This window comes from Nerophis lumbriciformis, linkage group LG34 (genome assembly GCF_033978685.3).
Source record: "Nerophis lumbriciformis linkage group LG34, RoL_Nlum_v2.1, whole genome shotgun sequence".
In the NCBI taxonomy this organism is placed as follows: domain Eukaryota; kingdom Metazoa; phylum Chordata; class Actinopteri; order Syngnathiformes; family Syngnathidae; genus Nerophis; species Nerophis lumbriciformis.
In genome coordinates this window covers 14417146-14438120 of record NC_084581.2, presented here as the reverse complement: position 1 = coordinate 14438120, position 20975 = coordinate 14417146, and the positions used below count along the sequence as shown (strand labels likewise).

The 20975-nt window shown below is 44.5% G+C and overlaps 2 protein-coding genes and 1 long non-coding RNA gene across 3 annotated transcripts in view; 1 reads left to right on the top strand and 2 right to left on the bottom strand.

Annotated features, from left to right (window-relative positions):
- Positions 1–2761: 2761 nt before the first annotated feature.
- Positions 2762–5042, bottom strand: LOC133576498 (zinc metalloproteinase nas-15-like). The gene is made up of 9 exons (XM_061929776.2): positions 4947–5042; positions 4829–4867; positions 4714–4760; positions 4569–4644; positions 4383–4497; positions 4085–4257; positions 3752–3833; positions 3002–3123; positions 2762–2924 (listed from the first exon to the last, which is right to left on the bottom strand). Exons 3-9 carry the CDS (start codon positions 4744–4746, stop codon positions 2884–2886), a joined length of 642 nt encoding a protein of 213 aa, XP_061785760.2. The 5' UTR covers positions 4747–4760; positions 4829–4867; positions 4947–5042; the 3' UTR covers positions 2762–2883.
- Positions 5043–5558: 516 nt separating this feature from the next.
- LOC140677536 (uncharacterized) lies at positions 5559–5954 on the bottom strand. Its single transcript, XR_012049317.1, has 3 exons — positions 5812–5954; positions 5687–5743; positions 5559–5607 (listed from the first exon to the last, which is right to left on the bottom strand). It is a non-coding gene; the product is annotated as an uncharacterized lncRNA (long non-coding RNA).
- Positions 5955–6500: 546 nt separating this feature from the next.
- Positions 6501–20975, top strand: part of igf2r (insulin-like growth factor 2 receptor) — a 60344-nt gene continuing 45869 nt past the window's right edge. The window contains exons 1-6 of the mRNA XM_061929475.2: positions 6501–6721; positions 10879–11018; positions 18775–18893; positions 20150–20248; positions 20333–20465; positions 20811–20922. Of these exons, the coding sequence (XP_061785459.1) occupies positions 6588–6721; positions 10879–11018; positions 18775–18893; positions 20150–20248; positions 20333–20465; positions 20811–20922 (737 nt within the window). The 5' untranslated portion in view covers positions 6501–6587. The remainder of the gene's footprint in view (positions 6722–10878; positions 11019–18774; positions 18894–20149; positions 20249–20332; positions 20466–20810; positions 20923–20975) is intronic.

The window sequence follows — 20975 nt, the reverse complement described above, 5'->3', positions numbered from 1 at the left end:
AAGTTAGGATGTTTGGTCGGATCTCACATAGTTCACGGCGACATTTGCTACACCAACTAGCGGTGGAGAGGCTCGTAACATGAATAATAAATCAGCTTTATTTTGGGTTATGTTCTTTTAAGGTACATTTGCGGTATTAGGCTAAAAATCAAACCATATATTTACCTTAAACACCCAATGTAACATATACAGTATGTACAGTCGTGGTCAAAAGTTACACTTGTGAAGGACATAATGTCATGGCTGTCTTGAGTTTCCAATAAGTTCTACAACTCTTATTTTTGTGTGATAGAGTGATTGGAGCACATACTTGTTGGTCACAAAAAACATTTATGAAGTTTGGTTCTTTTATGAATTTATTATGGGTCTATTGAAAATATGACCAAATCTGCTGGGTCAAAAGTATACATACAGCAATGTTAATATTTGGTTACATGTCCCTTGGCAAGTTTCATTGCATTAAGGTGCTTTTGGTAGCCACCTACAAGCTTCTGGTTAAATTTTTGACCACCTCTCTTGACAAAATTGGTGCAGTTCAGCTAAATTTGTTGGTTTTCTGACATGGACTTGTTTCTTCAGCAATGTCAATTTTTGTTTCATGTGACATCACATGGACACAGATAGACCTTCTGGAGGAAAGTTCTGCGGTCAGATGAAACTATAATTGAGCTGTTTGGCCACAATACCCAGCAATATGTTTGGAGGAGAAAAGGTGAGATCTGTAATCCCAGGAACACCAATTCCTACCGTCAAGCATGATGGTGGTAGTATTATGCTCTGGGCCTGTTTTGCTGCCAATGGAACTGGTGCTTTACAGAGAGTAAATGGGACAATGAAAAAGGATTACCTCCAAATTCTTCAGGACAACCTAAAATCATCAGCCCGGAGGTTGGGTCTTGGGCACAGTTGGCTGTACCAACAGGAAAATGACCCCAAACACACGTCAAAAGTGGTAAAGGAATGGCTAAATCAGGCTAGAATTAAGGTTTTAGATTGGCCTTCCAAAAGTCCTGACTTAAACACCATTAAGAACATATGAACAACGCTGAAAAAACAAGTCCATGTCAGAAAACCAACAAATTTAGCTGAACTGCACCAATTTTGTGGTCAAAAATTCAACCAGAAGCTTCTTATTGCAGTGAAACTTGCCAAGGGACATGTAACCAAATATTAACATTGCTGATATATACTTTTAACCAGTGTTGGGACTAACGCCGTTACTATCGGCGGTAAATAGTAATCTAACGCGTTATTTTTTATATTCAGTAACTCAGTTACCGTTACTACATGATGCGTTACTGCGTTATTTTGCGTTATTTTTTATGTAGTATTGGCTAGAAACTGAGAAGATCTGAGTGTGTTTTATTGCAGCCCTGCGGAAGAGGCGACAAGAAAGAGGCACGCCGCGCGCTGTCTGTGTGTGTGTGTGTGTGTGTGTGTGTGTGTGTGTGTGTGAGGGCGTGTCTGTTTACTAACAAGACATCATGGCGAAGCCCGAAGCCGAGTTTCTTAAAATGGAGATATTTTCAGTACTTTTCTTTTGTCGACCACAAAGAAAAGAACATTTTAGTTGAATGTAAGTTGTTGATCAAAGATCCTATCCTAGAAATTCAAATCTGCTGAAACCGCTACAAAAACAACATACTTCGACGAAGCTAGTAAAGAGACACACACTTCACCTCCACCTCCAACAGCGGCTGGACTTTAACGAGGCACTGCACACTGAAGGTACACACCTCTGTCAATGCTCTTATATACTCTTTTATTCTAGACTTCTAGAGTGTTTGATTATCACATCACTCTAAATGTATGGACTATAATGTTCACAAATATAAAGAGGGATGCTAGTGGGCCAGGCCAATCTTTCCTTATCTCTAAACTAAACCTGGGGAAATGCGTAGAGTGTTCTGGGCTTCAGACATGATTTTATTTCAGAATTCCTTGAGATAAAAAAACGCCTGGTTAGGCTTTATGTATGTAGTGTATGCCTCTCTTGGTTTACAGCTATGTTATTGTGCTGTTTGTTACTTATGTATGTTATGTTGCAGCTATTTAAAATAGTTTTGTCAATTTGTTCTGGCCTGAAACAAATTGGCCCTTTGAAACATATCTTTGTCTTTGTGTGTTGTATGTAGACCACATTGCTTAGCAGAGTTCAGTGATGCAAATGCATGTCAAGTTGATCAACAGATTGTATTATTCTCCAGTGCAATAACAGTACTGAAATGAAGGCTAAAAGGGCATTAAATGGGGCCTTAAAAAAATAAAACTAAAGTTACTTTTCACAGTAATGCATTACTTTTTGGTTTAAGTAACTGAGTTAGTAACAGTTACTTTTGAAATTAACTAATAACTAGTTACTGGTTTTCAGTAACTAACACTGCTTTTAACCTGGCAGATTTTCAGTAGACCCATAAATTCATAAAAGAACCAAACTTCATGTTTTTTTGTGACCAACAAGTATATGCTCCAACACTATCACAAAAAATAAGCATTGTAGAAATTATTGGAAACTCAAGACAGAAATGACATTGTTCTTTACATGTGTCTAAACTTTTGACCACGACTGTATGTCAGACATTTGACAATATTGTAAAAAAACATGTTGGTTTGTGGCATATCCCACTTCACTTTCCTTTATGCACAAATTAGTCTGTTCTGTTTGGGTGAAAAAGGACAGCCTGCATTAATGAAGCCTATTTTTTTTTTTTTTTTTTTTTAAAGATATGGCTTAATACTGACTAAATTAGACTTCCTTTTGTAGGTTTATTTTAAGACTGAATTGATTGAGTACAATATATATATTCTTTATTTTCCAACAAGTTCATACAATGTCAAAAAAGCAAAACAAGATCTCTGGTGATTGATTGCTGCATGAAGTCTTCAAAATGCATCAAGGTTTGCCCGGTAGTTTCTCCTTTCCTCTGCAAGTACAAGATGGACATACTGTATAAAAACATGGGCATTGGCACTGTAAATATATGTAAATGGAGGCGGTTACCACAGCGGTAGAGAGTGTTGAGCCTCAGAGCGTCCAGCTTGCTGAGGTGAGTCCTCTGACCTAAGTGGACGGCGCTTTGCTTGGGCAACAGTGTCGGGCCTGTACCTGAACTAAAGAAATATCTAACAGGAAAAAAAAGAAAAGAATGATTGACTAATGCAAAGGTGTCCAAAGTGTAGCCTTGCACTCCATAATCTTGCAATATTCCTTACACAACAGTTTTACATATATTACAATAAACATCACGTGAAAATTATAGAAAATGTTTTTTCAAAATCGACAAAAAAAAGCATATTAACCAAAACAGAGACAATGCAAGTCTGATTTTCAAATGAGGAAAATTTCCCGTTTGCTTTACTTTAGCCTGTAGTATGCAAAATAGTTGCTAAGCCATTTCAGTACATTTGTTCTAAAGCCTCAGAAAAGCTAGTTTCTAGAAAAAAAAAGTTCAGAAGTTAAGTTTAGGTTATTAATTTCCAAATAAAAATAGATTTCAAAATGCAGCAACTTCTATATTAGTGTTTGACACATTTTAGTATTTAAGCCTAAACCTGTGTTAAACATGACACATTATTCCCGTTTTGGCTAGAAGGCATTTCTGAATTGCAGTGAATTGGAATTCTGAATTTGAATTCCAATTCCAATTCAAAATCTTGTGGGGTGGACAAATCAATTTTTCAAATTCAGAATTTTACACAAGCCGAGAACAATGAGCTACTTCAGCATTAAGCAAACTTTGGTATTGCTTACTTCCCGTAGTGCATAATGGACTCAACATCGTATGGAATGCCAAATGTTCTCCCCTTTTTAATCTTGAAGTATTTTTTCTTTCCTGCAAAAAAGAACATGATTCGTCTTGAGTTTCAAACTCAGGACATCCTTTTTCATGAGTACAGTATCTGCTATTCACAAGGGTTACCGTGAATACACTGGAATTTACTGTATGATCCAGATGAGTTCTGGCTTTGCGGCACGATGCCAGAAGTTTGGCCCCAGTGCCCTATAGTCCCAGGACACGCGTGGCGCTGACACATTTAAGTTGAGGCTGCATAAGCATGTTTGACTTAAAAGAAATGGACCCACTTGGCTCGATGTTCTTCCACTGCACGGTGATGTGCTCGTCGCGGTCCTTGCGGGTGTGTTCGTGGTGCAGACCCAACGCGTGCATGACTTCATGGCACAGATTCCCCACGCTGCACGACTCTGAGAAAAACAACTTCTGTTCTCCTCCTCTGCACCCGACAAATGATGCACACCTGCTTGGATACAAGTGAGCGTTTACGATCTGCAGTTGATCGTCTGTTCTCAGGTTTCCACCCTGAGGCCGACATAGTAGCATCTAATTGGTACCAAGACCCAAAAGTGTGCTCAGCAACATCACCCTCTGCCTTTCGTGAACCTGATGTAGCTCATCTCATTACTGTGCTCCTTGAAGTGAATACAGGTAACATCAGAAATCATCTTAAGGGCACTGAGGATGTCTGCCTTTCGATACTCTGCAAGAGAAAAAAGCTTAACAGCTGTAATGCGCTCTAAAAAGCTCTAAACAGATTTGAGATAGACCCACTCAGCGCACGACTGATGACATAAGGCATTGTGGCATCCTGCCACACACGTTTCACTGCGTTTCTGTCCTCCTGGGGCTTTAACACACATTCAAGTGAGTAGATCAGAACCTTTTGCACATCCAACCAGATGAAATGACGTCCTACCTGCGTCAAAATGTCTCCTTCTTGGACCCTCATGTCGTCATTGAGACCTGTGCCATGCGGTCAAGTTTACAAATGACAAACTTGTTTGTCCATAGTACAAAGTCACCACATATACCTTCTACAGTTTCTGCACTTTGTTGCTCTTTCAGTGGATCTACAACATAGGGTTTCAATCACAATTTTAGAGAGACACTTCAAAGTGATGTAGTAAAAAAAAAAAAAAAAATGCAAACCTTGGATGAGAGTTACTGTATTTTGTGTTGCATTCAAAGACTTTCCTGAAACGACAAAGGTCAAGATTCTAAGCTAGTTCCCTGATTTTTTTTATGGTTAAATTAGGACTGTCAAAAATAACAAGTTCATTCTAAGTCTATATCTCTCTATGTCTCTATATATGGAGACAGAGAAAGAGCGCTAGAGAGAGAGCTTAATCACACAATTCATTTTGACTGCACATGCTCCTTTACCGGGTTTGTTATAGTCTGTCATCAGGTCAATGCGTAACTCAGTGCAAAGATGAGTGAGGAGACTCAGACATGCGTGCTCCCTGGCAAATCACACTTCAAAATAAACCTTAGTGGGAATTTGGTAAAACTGTTAGCAAGTTTTGAGCAAATAAATTACTTGCATTTGAGTAAAATATTAAAAAAAATGTTTTCCTGGATGATATTCTAACAATAAAATTGTATTCCTTCCCAAAATGTGGGCTTTTTTTTTAAAGTTATTTTGAATTATGCAAGCAAGTAAAAACCTGTGATTAAACATGATTAATCCAAGTTCAAAAGTGTGATTAATCTGATTCAATTAAATAATTTGACAGCACTATAGTTTAAACATGTCTTTAGCAATACTCACCATCTGGTTGTGACAGCATAGCCTCTGCTGTAAGATTGCCTAAATAAAACAACTCTTTGCATGACTATTCTGCAAATGTAATCGTGCAATAGGCTACAATAAAAACTTTGCAACTGACCTGTGGCAGGGCTAATGGTAACATAGTGGCTCTGATTACCTGCAGGCACAGCACTGACTGAAACACAAATAAATAATCAAGGTAATGAACATTTTGATTAATTTAATCGAGCAGATTGTTTGTACCTGACAGCATGCACACACAGAGCAGCAGTAACATGTTTGTTCCAGCAGCTTTCCTGACACGGTCACCAGGTGAAGCCATTTTAAGTCATTAGAGCTTTTTCCCAGCGCATATTGTCGCCATGCAATTTTATATATAACTTATAAATTAAATTAGCAATAAAACATATTTGCTGGCTTCAAAATGTTGCATGATTTTTTTTTGTATTGTAATACATTTATTTGGCAGATGCATGATAATGACAACTAAAATAATAAATTAGGCCGAGTAGGGGCAGCTGCGTCTTATTGTCTACACTAGAGGTCGCTAGAGAGCGGGTGAGTTCAGAATTTGACACTTCCTCCTAAACATATGGTGCGTTTTATGCTACTGGGAAATAAGAAACAGCCTGTGTTGTTTTTTCGTTGGGGTTTGAAAAAAATCCGATTTGTCTGGAACGCAGCATTGTCAATAACGTCCACTTTAGTAAACACTCATGTTGCGCTTATTTTCAACTTCATTGGTCAATCTGATTGTCCGAAGAGAAACATATTTTATTTGTGGTGATTCATTTGATGCTAAAATGTCAACTGTTGAGCCACATGACAAAAACAGTAGCTCGACACCAGAGTGTCCCAATGTTTGTGAAGGCATCGCGGTTCAGCAACATGACAGTCATGTGACGTAGAGTCATGTGGCGCAGTCACTTCCTACCAATTCTCTCGAGCGCCGCTACACCTTTCAGTCCTATCATGTCGTCCTAGTGGAGTCCTTTACAGAACATCCAGACTAGTCAAGCATGTTTTTACCCAACCAAGGCCGGCATCGCTCGCCCCTCGGGCCGCTGTTTTGCTACGCGGCATATGTGGGATATTTGCTCGTCTGGTCCGGAGCAGCGGCGGCGGGAAGCCTGTGGTACCAGGACCTCTGCAGGTACAAACACACCTCCTGTGCAAACAAACAACCCCAACGTACCTTTTTATTTCCATCTAATAAGGACCACGTTTGTATGAATTAGCCCATTATTAAACATCATTCTTTCAATGGATCATGCGCGCGCGCCTCTTGACATTCAAAGGTCTCGTGAACATGAGTCAGCCATTGTATTTTTCGCCTTGATAACTTTTTTATTTATTAACCTCCTCGAATCCTTTCGGGCGTTGTGACAATGTCTCCGTGTTAACCATCCAACGCTGTTTTTGTGTTTTTATTGTATTTGATGGCAATGAAATGTCATTTATTTAGTAATTCTGTGATCAAGCTAAAGCAGCTAGCTAGCTTAAGCTGGCATGTTATCTTTCATCGACTGTTACCTTTCAAAGTGTTCATGTGCTCTTTTTAGCTGCTCCAGCAAATATTGACACATCATATGATTATAACCTCAACTGTTTCGTAGACGATCATTATGAATTATTAGAACGTGATAAAGCATGCTCGCTGGCATTTATGATATTTAGTGATAAGTAACTTTACAGATTTTAGTAGTAATTTGTGTAAAGTAACCTTTTTCATATAAAATAGTTTATCACAATGAGTGTTTTAAGTGCATAAAAGAGCTTCTGGGCTATTTATAAAAATCATTTCAATTATGACTATTATTACCATGAATTGATTAACGTGGACCCCGACTTAAACAAGTTGAAAAACGTATTCCGGTGTTATCATTTAGTGGTCAATTATACGGAATATGTACTGTACTCTGCAATCAACTAATAAAAGTCTCAATCAATCAATCAAACTTCCTTGTAAACCTTTATTTTGTTTATTTATAAAGAGCTTCCATCCATCCATCCATCCATTTCTACTGGAGCCTATCTCAGCTGCATTTGGGCGGAAGGCGGTGTACACCCTGGACAAGTCGCCACCTCATCACAGGGCCAACACAGATAGACAGACTACATTCAGACTCACATTCACACACTAGGGCCAATTTAGTGTTGCCAATCAACCTATCCCCAGGTGCGCGTCTTTGGAGGTGGGAGAAAGCCGCAGTACCCGGAGGGAACCCACGCAGTCACAGGGAGAACATGCAAACTCCACACAGAAAGATCCCAAGCGCAGGATCAAACTTTTTTATTCTTAAAACAAATGCATTTTCTTGTTTGTTCTTGGATTTTTTAGTAATCTATCATAAAAAAGAATTGGTCTTTGTTTAAAGTAAAGTATCAGACTATTTTTGGTAATGTGTCAAAATGAGGATTTACAAAATGCTAATGTAGTTTAGCAAAGGCCCTGGAAAGCTTGAGACATTTCTGTCAACTCACAACATTTGAAATAGAATAATGTTGTATTGAAGTAGATTAATGTTATTGTTTAACATTAAGGTGGCAGAGGGTTTAGTGCGTCTGCCTCACAACACGACGGTCCTGGGTTTGAGGCAGTGTGGAGTTTGCATGTTCTCCCCGTGACTGCGTGGGTTCCCTCTGGGTAGTCCGGCTTCCTCTCACCTCCAAAGACATGCACCTGGGGATAGGTTGATTGGCAACACTAAAATTGGCCCTAGTGTGTGAATATGAGTGTGAATGTTGTCTGTCTATCTGTGTTGGCCCTGTGATGAGGTGGCGACTTGTCCAGGGTGTACGCCACCTTCCGCCTGAATGCAGCTGAGATAGGCCCCAGCGACCTCGAAAGGGACAAGCGGTAGAAAATGGATGGATGGATGGAATTAAGGTCCCTGGATTATGATGCAACACACACAAGCAAAGGCGGACCACAGGAGGTGCATAGAGTCCCATCTGTCCAGCAAAAACTCACGGGAGGTGTGGCGGGGCATTCATGACATCATGAACTTCAGAGGCTGCAATATGACAACTGCGGATCAGAGTGCGACACTGGCAGAGGAGCTTAACTGTTTCTTTGCCCGTTTCGAAACCCCCCAGCGACACTCATCTGCTCCAGCCCTGCCCCCGCCCCCACCGGGCTCCGGCGCCACTCCACTCACTGTACAGGAGCACAGTGTCAGACGAGTGCTCCTGGCTGTGAACCCCAGGAAGGCTACCGGACCAGACGGAGTACCTGGAAAGGTGCTCAGGACGTGCGCCCACCAGCTCGCTCCCCCCCTCACCAGGATCTTCAACCTCTCCCTGGCTCAGGCAGTCATCCCATCCTGCCTGAAGTCATCTACAATAATCCCGGTGCCGAAGAAGTCTCCCATCACCAGCCTGAATGATTACCGACCAGTGGCCCTCACTCCGGTAATCATGAAGTGCTTCGAGCGACTTGTTCTCCAGCACATCAAAGACCATATCCCTCCAGACTTCGACCCCCATCAGTTCGCATACCGGGCAAACAGGTCCACAAAGGACGCCATCGCTGTTGCTCTCCACTCTGCTCTGAACCACCTGGAGCAGCAGCAGAGCTACGTCCGGATGCTCTCTGTGGACTATAGCTCTGCCTTCAATACAATAATCCCGGACAGACTCTGCAATAAACTGGACACTCTTGGCCTCCCCCCTCTCACAAACGCCTGGATAAGGGACTTCCTAACGGACCGACCCCAGAATGTGAGACTTGGCCCGCACCTCTCATCCTCCCGCACGCTGAGCATCGGCTCCCCACAGGGCTGTGTGCTGAGCCCCCTCCTCTACTGCCTTTACACCCATGACTGCAGTCCGGCCCACAGTGACAACCTTACCGTCAAGTTCGCCGACGATACCACAGTGGTCGGGCTCATCTCCAGGGGTGACGAGGCTGCCTACAGAGAGGAGGTCCTGAAGCTGACGGCCTGGTCTTCGGAGAACAACCTCGCTCTCAACACCAGCAAGACCAGAGAGATCATCGTCGACTTCAGGAGGAGCAGCACCGACCCTGCCCCCCTCTACATCAACGGCGAGCGTGTAGAGAGGGTCCACACCTTCAGGTACCTTGGAGTCCACATCTCTAATGACTTCTCCTGGACAGTCAACACCACATCAATCATCAAGAAGGCTCAGCAGCGGCTACACTTCCTTAGAGTCCTCGGGAAGTACAACCTGAAGCCTGACCTGCTGCTGACCTTCTACCGCTCGTCCATCGAGAGCCTGCTGACCTACTGTATTACGGTATGGTACGGCAGCTGCACTGCAGCAGACAGGGAGAGGCTGCAAAGAGTGGTCAAGACGGCTCAGAAGATCATCGGCCGCCCTCTCCCCTCTCTGACGGACATCTACACCTCCCGCTGCCTCAACAGAGCCAGTGCCATCATCAAGGACAGCACCCACCCTGGCTCTGACCTGTTCCACCTGCTGCCCTCTGGGAAGCGCTACAGGTGCATTAAAACCAAAACAAACAGGCTAAAGAACAGCTTCTTCCCCAGGGCCATAACCATCCTGAACGGACTGCCCCATTGTCCCTCATAACTGCCTTCTCTTTGGTGCAATAACCCATTCCACCAACCACCCTGTTTTTGTTTTGTTTTTTCATGTATATATTCATTTCACACCATATTCATTGCACTTCTACATTTTTTAAATTTTTACATATTTGCACATTGTTTTTCTAGCATGCACACATCGCACTGTATGGAATGGCCTCAATCTCGTTACCTTGCGTGATGACAATAAAGCTGATTCTGATTCTGATTCTGATTCTGATACACTGCTGTGAATATTTGTCTTTGGGGTGAAAGTTCAGGATGAATAAATGCACGATAACTTTTATAGGTGGAATTAATTTATTTCTCTAAACTGTTTTAATGCAAATCAGAAATTTCCAAAATTTTTAACAAACTGTAAGACAAAATTCACAAAGTTGTCTTGTGATCCATGAATGGACCAATAACCTTCCTGGTTCAATTAGAGCTGGTATTTAGACAGCCCGTGTCCTCATGCTCTTGATATTTTGTGTCACCAGCACGTTGATACAGAAACACTGGAAGAATCAAGAAAGGCATACTGTATGAAATGTATTGGTTCCATTAAGAATCACACACTTGTTGTGAATTTGGCCGTTCAGCTCCTTGTTAGAGAACAGCAATTTGTGCAAAAAGTATTTAAACATTGAATGGGTGGGCATTTAAAAGTTTAGAAACTGTTTTGTCATTGAGTAGTGCACATTTTCTGTTCAGTCCATGGTCTCTCTCCACCTTCTTGACTTGACTCCTTATTTTGCAGCTACAAATGGGAGGCCATCGACCTGGATAATAAAATAAGCTATACTCTCAAGCTGTGTGATTCTTCCCCATCCACCATGTGCAGTGAAGGCACAGCCGTCTGCGCCCGTGACCTGAACAGCAACATTTACCAATCTGTTGGTAAGTCTTGTTCTATATTCTGCTCCTCGTAATCATCCATCCAGGCTAACATTTTATTGTCTTATGGCATGGATTGCTTTATGCGTGCGACTTCGCCCTCAGGTCTCATGACCGCCACACAGCAGAAGACCGTTTAGTCGCACTGTGGGCCAACAAAAACACACAGAAGGGTTGTATTGTTGTGGGGCCACCGATTAAAGAACAGTCATTTTGACGACATCATTGCAGAATCAGCAAGTCAGTTAAATCACAGGTCATTGAATGGATCAATCAACGAGTAGCAATAAAATGTAGTGTCAAACCTGTTGTTTTACAGAGCTGGAAAACATTTACAAGTTTATTTGTAAGTCTGACTAAAGATAAGATGAGCCTCATTATGCAGGCAAAGCAGTTGTGTCCTCCATGCTGCTTTCAGGTTAGTGGGTCATTGTATTATGTAACATACGTTTTATGATCACAGCAGCAAAATAAACGAGAAACCTCTCATGGGCTCACACAAGCTGATCAGCCTTTGCCGTTTAAAGGTGTCTGTGTTACCCTGTAAATTTTGATTTATTGGACAAAAGTTCACTCAAAGGTAGTGACAAGGTCCGCCTGACTGTGCTATAATGGTGTTGCAAACATAGTGTCATTAGTTTATGACTCTTGCACAGAAGTATCAATCAATCAATCAATCAATGTTTATTTATATAGCCCTAAATCACAAGTGTCTCAAAGGGCTGCACAAGCCACAACGACATCCTCGGTACAGAGCCCACATAAGGGCAAGGAAAAACTCACCCCAGTGGGACGTCGATGTGAATGACTATGAGAAACCTTGGAGAGGACCGCATATGTGGGTAACCCCCCCCCCCCCTCTAGGGGAGACCGAATGCAATGGATGTCGAGTGGGTCTGACATAATATTGTGAGAGTCCAGTCCATAGTGGATCCAACATAATAGTAAGAGTCCAGTCCATAGTGGGGCCAGCAGGACACCATCCCGAGCGGAGACGAGTCAGCAGCGCAGAGATGTTCCCAACCGATGCACAGGCGAGCGGTCCACCCCGGTTCCCGACTCTGGACAGCCAGCACTTCATCCATGGCCACCGGTGTTTAGCAGGACCGATAATCAGCATTTCCGTTTTCTTGGCGTTGAGTTGCAAGAAGTTAGCGGACATCCATTGTTTAATTTCATTAAGACACGCCTCTAGCTGACTACAATCCGGCGTGTTGGTCAGCTTTAGGGGCATGTAGAGTTGGGTGTCATCAGCATAACAGTGAAAGCTAACACCGTAATTGCGTATGATGTCACCTAGCGGCAGCATGTAAATACTAAAGAGTGCCACTACAACTCATCCTTTTCTACAAATGTTTAAAAAAAAAAAAAGATAATATTCATTTTTGTCTGATAAGGCTGCCGGAGAGGCATTCATTTAACATTTTACAATGCATCTGAGAACTGTTTCCAATATTTTGGTTGCCTTATTTAGCAATATGAGGAAAATGTGGAGTACCGTATTTTTCGGACTATAAGTCGCAGTTTGTTTCATAGTTTGGCCGGGGGTGCAACTTATACTCAGGAGCGACTTATGTGTGAAATTATTAACACATTACCGTAAAATATCAAATAATATTATTTAGCTCATTCACGTAAGAGACTAGACGTATAAGATTTCATCGGATTTAGCGATTAGGAGTGACAGATTGTTTGGTAAACGTATAGCATGTTCTATATGTTATAGTTATTAGAATGGCCATAATATGTTACGCTAACATACCAGGCACGTTCTCAGTTGGTTATTTATGCGTCATATAACGTACACATATTCAGCCTGTTGTTCACTATTATTTATTTATTTTAAATTGCCTTTCAAATGTCTATTCTTGGTGTTGGGTTTTATCAAATATATTTCCCCCAAAAATGCGACTTATACTCCAGTGCGACTTATATATGTTTTTTTCCTTCTTTATTATGCATTTTCAGCCGGTGTGACTTATACTCCGAAGCGATTTATACTCCGAAAAATACGGTAGTTGATTCTGCAGATTTGTTCCCACTGCCTTTTCACAAGCATGTTTACATGATACATGGCAGCAGGTTGCAGATAGTTAGAAATGTTTTTAAAGGGCAGAGGCTCAGCTGGATGTGAGAGGGTGGATGTTATTTTTGAATATAATTCATCAACATAGGGAGAACAGCATATAATCTGACATCTTTGAGAAGGAAAATAAATAGTGCTACCTGCTGGTTTGGAGGATTGTTTCCTTACCCTATATCAGGGGTGTCCAAACTTGACTGGGGGGCCGCAAGCCGACTGCATTCAAAGTGTGTGTGTGTATATATATATATATATATATATATATATATATATATATATATATATATATATATATATATATATACCTGTGTGTGTATATATATATATATATATATATATATATATATATATATATATACCTGTGTGTGTGTGTGTGTGTGTGTGTGTGTGTGTGTGTATATATATATATATATATATATATATATATATATATATATGTCTTAATTAGATTATCCAAAAAATAGTGCTCGATACCGTGGTAGAGCGCAATATATGTATGTATGGGAAAAAATCACAAGACTACTTCATCTCTACAGGCCTGTTTCATGAGGGGTTCCCTCAATCATCAGGAGATTTTAATAGAAGCATTCACATACCATGGTTTATATAGGGCACAGAACGGGTAGGTACAGGCTGGCGTAGGGGCGTGGTGATTGGCTCATGTGTTACCTAGGAGGTGTTTCCGTCTGTGACGGCATGCTGATACAATTTCGCTGCGCTTGTTGAGGGATGACAGGTCTGGGCGGTATATAATAAACAGTTTCTCTTTTAAGCATAGGTTGCATCTTTTATTACCACTGTTGTAAGGTGTGCTGGATGCAAGAATTTGCTATGTTATTGAATATTCACTCCTCTCTGAGCTGCCACCTTACCGTGGTAGAGGAGTTTGCGTGTCCCAATGATCCTAGGAGCTATGTTGTCCGGGGGTTTCTATGCCCCCTGGTAGGGTCTCCCAAGGCAAACTGGTCCTAGGTGAGGGATCAGACAAAGAGCAGCTCGAAGACCTCGATGAAGAACAAACACAAAGGACCCAGATTTCCCTCGACCGGACGCGGGTCACCGAGGCCCCCCTCTGGAGCCAGGCCCGGAGGTGGGCCACGATGGCGAGCGCCTGGTGGCCGGGCCTGTCCCCATGGGGCCCGGCCGGGCACAGCCCGAAGAGGCAACGTGGGTCCCCCCTCCAATGGGCTCACCACCCATAGCAGGGGCCATAGAGGTCGGGTGCAGTGTGAGCTGGGCGGAAGCCGAGGGCAGGGCGCTTGGCGGTCCGATCCTTGGCTACATAAGCTGGCTCTTGGGATGTGGAACGTCACTTCGCTGGGGGGGAAGGAGCCTGAGCTAGTGCGTGAGGTGGAGAAGTTCCGGCTAGATATAGTCGGACTCACTTCGACGCACAGCAAGGGCTCTGGAACCACTTCTCTTGAGAGGGGCTGGACTCTCTTCCACTCTGGCGTTGCCGGCAGTGAGAGGCGACGGGCTGGGGTGGCAATTCTTGTTGCCCCTCGGCTCAAAGCCTGCACGTTGGAGTTCAACCCGGTGGACGAGAGGGTAGCTTCCCTCCGCCTTCGGGTGGGGGGCGGGTCCTGACTGTTGTTTGCGTTTACGCACCAAACGGCAGCTCAGATTACCCACCCTTTTTGGATTCACTCGAGGGAGTACTGGAGAGTGCTCCCCCGGGTGATTCCCTCGTTCTACTGGGGGACTTCAACGCTCATGTTGGCAACGACAGTGAAACCTGGAGAGGCGTGATTGGGAAGAATGGCCGCCCGGATCTGAACCCGAGTGGTGTTCTGTTATTGGACTTTTGTGCTTGTCACAGATTGTCGATAACAAACACCATGTTCAAACATAAGGGTGTCCATATGTGCACTTGGCACCAGGACACCCTAGGCCGCAGTTCCATGATCGACTTTGTAGTTGTGTCATCGGATTTGCGGTCTCATGTTTTGGACACTCGGGTGAAGAGAGGGGCGGAGCTTTCTACCGATCACCACCTGGTGGTGAGTTGGCTGCGATGGTGGGGGAGGATGCCGGACAGACCTGGCAGGCCCAAACGCATTGTGAGGGTTTGCTGGGAACGCCTGGCAGAGTCTCCTGTCAGAGAGAGTTTCAATTCCCACCTCCGGAAGAACTTTGAACATGTCACGAGGGAGGCGCTGGACATTGAGTCCGAGTGGACGATGTTCCGTACCTCTGTTGTCGAGGCGGCCGATTGGAGCTGTGGCCGCAAGGTAGTTGGTGCCTGTCGTGGCGGTAATCCTAGAACCCGTTGGTGGACGCCGGCGGTGAGGGATGCCGTCAGGCTGAAGAAGGAGTCCTATCGGGTTCTTTTGGCTCATGGGACTCCTGAGGCAGCAGACAGGTACCGACAGGCCAAGCGGTGTGCGGCTTCAGCGGTCGCGGAGGCAAAAACTCGGACATGGTAGGAGTTCGGGGAGGCCATGGAAAAAGACTTCCGGACGGCTTCGAAGCAATTCTGGACCACAATCCGCCGCCTCAGGAAGGGGAAGCAGTGCAGTGTCAACACCGTGTATGGTGGGGATGGTGCTCTGCTAACCTCGACTGCGGATGTTGTGGATCGGTGGAGGGCATACTTCGAAGACCTCCTCAATCCTACCAGCACGTCTTCCTATGAGGAAGCAGGGCCTGGGGAATCTGTGGTGGGCTCTCCTATTTCTGGGGCTGAGGTTGCCGAGGTTGTTAAAAAGCTCCTCGGTGGCAAGGCCCCGGGGGTGGATGAGACCCGCCCGGAGTTCCTTAAGGCTCTGGATGTTGTGGGGCTGTCTTGGTTGACAAGACTCTGCAACATCGGGTGGACATCGGGGGTGGTACCTCTGGATTGGCAGACCGGGGTGGTGGTTCCTCTCTTTAAGAAGGGGAACCGGAGGGTGTGTTCCAACTATCGTGGGATCACACTCCTCAGCCTTCCCGGTAAGGTCTATTCAGGTGTACTGGAGAGGAGGCTACGCCGGATAGTCGAACCTCGGATTCAGGAGGAACAGTGTGGTTTTCGTCCTGGTCGTGGAACTGTGGACCAGCTCTATACTCTCGGCAGGGTCATTGAGGGTGCATGGGGGAGTTTGCCCAACCAGTCCACATGTGCTTTGTGGACTTGGAGAAGGCATTCGACCGTGTACCCCGGGAAGTCCTGTGGGGAGTGCTCAGAGAGTATGGGGTAACGGACTGTCTTATTGTGGCAGTTCGCTCCCTGTATAATCAGTGCCAGAGTTTGGTCCGCATTGCCGGCAGTAAGTCGGACACGTTTCCAGTGAGGGTTGGACTCCACCAAGGCTGCCCTTTGTCACCGATTCTGTTCATAACCTTTATGGACATAATTTCTAGACGCAGTCAGGGCGTTGAGGGGATCTGGCTTGGTGGCTGCAGGATTAGGTCTCTGCTATTTGCAGATGATGTGGTCCTGATGGCTTCCTCTGGCCAAGATCTTCAGCTCTTGCTGGATCTGTTCGCAGCAGAGTGTGAAGCGACTGGGATGGGAATCAGCACCTCCAAGTCCGAGTCCATGGTTCTCTCCCGGAAAAGGGTGAAGTGCCATCTCCGGGTTGGGGAGGAGATCTTTCCCCAAGTGGAGGAGTTCAAGTACCTCGGAGTCTTGTTCACGAGTGGGGGAAGAGTGGATCGTGAGATCGACAGGCGGATCGGTGCGGCATCTTCAGTAATGCGGACGCTGTGTCGATCCGTTGTGGTGAAGAAGGAGCTGAGCCGGAAGGCAAAGCTCTCGATTTACCGGTCGATCTACGTTCCCATCCTCACCTATGGTCATGAGCTTTGGGTCATGACCGAAAGGACAAGATCACGGGTACAAACGGCCGAAATGAGTTTCCTCCGCCGAGTGGCGGGGCTCTCCCTTAGAGATAGGGTGAGAAGCTCTGTCATTCGGGGGGAGCTCAAAGTAAAGCCGCTGCTCCTCCACATCGAGAGGAGCCAGATGAGGTGGTTCGGGCATCTGGTCAGGATGCCACCCGAACGCCTCCCTAGGAAGGTGTTTGGGGCACGTCCGACCGGTAGGAGGCCACGGGGAAGACCCAGGACACGCTGGGAAGACTATCTCTCCCGGCTGGCCTGGGAACGCCTGGGGATCCCCCGGGAGGAGCTGGACGAAGTGGCTGGGGAGAGGGAAGTCTGGGCTTCCCTGCTTAAGCTGCTGCCCCCGCGACCCTACCTCGGATAAGCGGAAGACGATGGATGGATGGATGGATGGATAGATATTGAATATTCAACATTATTGTCTTTGAGGTTCCAATCGTGTTTGCTGAGTTCTGTAGTATTCCGCAGGCTTTGGTTCCTGAAAGAAGCCTTGTGATTGTTCCATCTGGCTTTGAACTCTCCCTCGGTTAATCCTACATATGTGTCGGATGTGTTAATGTCCTTGCGTGTTACCTTTGATTGGTAAACGACTGATGTTTGTAAGCACCCCCCGTTGAGAGGGCAATCAGGTTTCTTGCGGCAGTTGCAGCCTTTGTTGGTTTTGGAGTCGCTCTGTCTGGGGGCAGACGGCTCCTTTGCGATTGCTTTGTTGTGATTTGAAATAATTTGTCGTATATTGTTCAAACAGCTGTAGCTCAATTTAATGCTGTTCTTGTTGAATACTTTTCTTAGGGTGTTGCCTTTGGGGAAGTGTTTGTCGATCAGAGTGAGGAATTTGTGGCCAATATTAGTCGAGACATTTTTGCTGTATGGGGGGTTGTACCAGATAATGTTGTTTCGTTTTCGGCTCTTTTTTGGTTGGTTTCCTGGCGTGGGTTCATAGGTGAGGGTGAAGTTGTATCCGCTTTCATCAAGTGCTTTTTGGTACGGGGCGGTTGCTTGGTCGAATTCAGCTTTGCTAGATGACAGCATCGATAGCCTTTTATTAATTCCGGTAGGTATTCTTTTCGTGGTGGTGGGTGGGTGGTTGCTGTCATGGTGCACGTATTGGAGTGTTGTGTTGGATTTCGTGAATGGTTGGTAGCTGTTATTTCTCATATATATATATATATATATATATATATAGAAATATATATATATATATATATATATATATATATATATATATATATATATATATATATATATATATATATATATATATTGGCCCTAGTGAATGAATGTGAGTGTGAATGTTGTCTGTCTATCTGTGTTGGTCCTGTGATAAGGTGGCGACTCGTCCAGGGTGTACCGTGCCTTCCGCCCGTGTGCAGCGGGGATCTTTCTGTGTGGAGTTCTCCCCGTGACTGCATGGGTTCCCTCCGGGAACTCCGGCTTCCTCCCACCTCCTCAGACATGCACCTGGGGATAGGTTGATCGTCAACACTAAATTGGCCCTCGTGTGTCAATGTGTATGTGTTGGCCCTGCGATGAGGTGGCGATTTGTCCAGGGTGTACCTCGCTTTCTGCCCGAGTGCAGCTGGGATAGGCTCCAGCACCCCCCACGAACCCGAGAGGCACAAGCGGTAGAAAATGGATGGATGAAAACATGGTTGGTCAGATTGCTTATTCATCTAAACTTGGCCTGCGTCGCTGTAGTTTGGACATCCCTGCTTTTGTACAGATGTGCAAGACTTTTTGCTGCACAAGGGTCCTTCTTTCCAGCTCACATCAACATGTCCTAACTTCCTTTTATTTTCATGTAACTCCTCACAATAACCTCTGACCTCTCTTTACCCCTCCACCGTACAGGTGAGCTGTCTCTGCAGACGCCGTCAGGCACCGTGCTGGATTACAACAGCACGGTCAAATGTCCTGCGAGTGACAACAACATCCAGACCACCATTGGCTTCCAGTGTGGGAAAACCATGGTGAGCTCCAAGTTGCCTCCATGTTTCTTTTTATGCTTCTAACACACTCCCTTAAACATGTATTGGTGCTGAAATGAGGAGAATATGTGTTAATGAATGTTTATACTGTATGACACTTCCTCAGCATGTGACTAACATGTGCTAGCAGCTTGCGAATTAGCATTAGCCACATGCATTGTCATGGTCAAATAGAAAGTAAATCAATGAGTTGTACTGGAAAAATTAAGCATCCAGCTAAAATGACGTATGTGAATGTGATAAAAACGACCGCTTGTTATGTTTTTGTGACTGTCTGTGGCTTGGAGGTTAGCAGGTTGTCGAGAAAGACATTTATCACTTCCTGTCGCGTCACAAACAAGTACTTCTACGGAATGCTCTGCAAGTCAAGTTGAAACATCAGAGGTGCGCTAAAATCTGCACATGCAGAAGTAGACATTTGGTCTGTGGTGGTGATTATCAGCAGCAGTGCACCACAAAGACAACACTGAGAGACTGCGACTGACAAATGTGATAAATACTAACAAGAGGCAGCTGACTTGTGAGAAAAGAAAGTAAAGTCTCTCTGAGAAAGCTAAAGAAAATACATCAACACCCTGACTCAAGACTCAACATTTAAAGTTAAAGTGCCAATGATTGTCACAAACACATTAGGTGTGGTGAAATTTGTCCTGTGCATTTGACCCATCCCCTTGTTCACCCCCTGGGAGGTGAGGGGAGCAGTGGGCAGCAGCTGTGGCCATGCCCGGGAATCATTTTTGGTGATTTAACCCCCAATTCCAACCCTTGATGCTGAGTGCCAAGCAGGGAGGTAATGGGTCCCATTTTTATAGGCTTTGGTATGACTCGGCCGGGGTTTCAACTCGCAACCTACCGATCTCAGGGCGAACACTCTAACCACAAGGCCACTGAGACTAGAACTGGTCTATGTCTTGCTGGTCTAAACTTGGCCTGCATGATGTCTTGTTCGTCTGTCTCATGTTTGTCTCTGGAGTAGAGATCCAAAATATCACTTTCTTTGGGTAAAAAATTTACTTTACACTCTGCTGTTGTAGTATGCATAAAACAATGTGTGTACATAATTATTGGGACACCTAAAGGAAGTGGAATTGATCCCCTCATTGAAGCTGTTACAGCATTCATTCTTCTGTGAAAGACATTGCACAAGATTTTCAAATTTTCCAGAGATAAAAAGCTGTTTGTTCCACAGAAAATAATCCAAGTATGCTTTTATGGACCTTGTTTTGTTGTCGTTGCAGGGCACCCCAGAATTTGTGGCCGTGTCTCAGTGCATGCATTACTTTGAATGGAGGACCTACGTCGCCTGCAAGAGCGACAAGTTCAAGCCTCACAAAGAGGTACGAAGGACACAAACAAGTCCAGAACGTGAAGCATTAGATACATTAAACTTTCATCATTAAATGTTCCTCGTCTGCGTGCAGGTGCCCTGTTTTGCTTTTGACTCGGACGGTAAGAAACACGACCTCAGTCCTCTGATCAAAATAAGTGACGGCTACCTGGTGGACGACGGTGACGACAGCGTGGACTTCTACATCAACATCTGCCGCAGCCTCAGTCAGTCGCTAAGCAGTTTTAAATTTAATTCAGTCATTGTTGCTCCTTGTGTTTAAAATAAGTAAAGGAAACAACAGTATTTAGTGGGGTACTTACACTAGACCGTCATACAAAGATGGACTTGAGCGGGATTCACCCTGCCTCTCCTAGCTCCCACTGGCTTGCACTCACAATATGCTTTTCTCATAATTTATATTCTGCTGTTTTTCTACAATGTCACACATTTTGTGGATTATTCAGATTTGGATGGCACCCCTACTCTAAAATACATTACATGCTTGAGGCTTTATTGGATATGACATACCGGTAGCTAGCCATGCCTCACATGCTTCTATGCTCTGTCAGATGGGTCGGAAGCACGTTGTCCAGAAGGTTCGGCAGCCTGCCTTGTCACCAAGGACGTGGCCTACGACATGGGCTCCCCCACCAAGCCCTTGCAGCTCCTATCCAATGACAGGTAGCTGATTTTCCTAAAAACCCTGCACAATGTAGAATCATGTTTGATTTGTT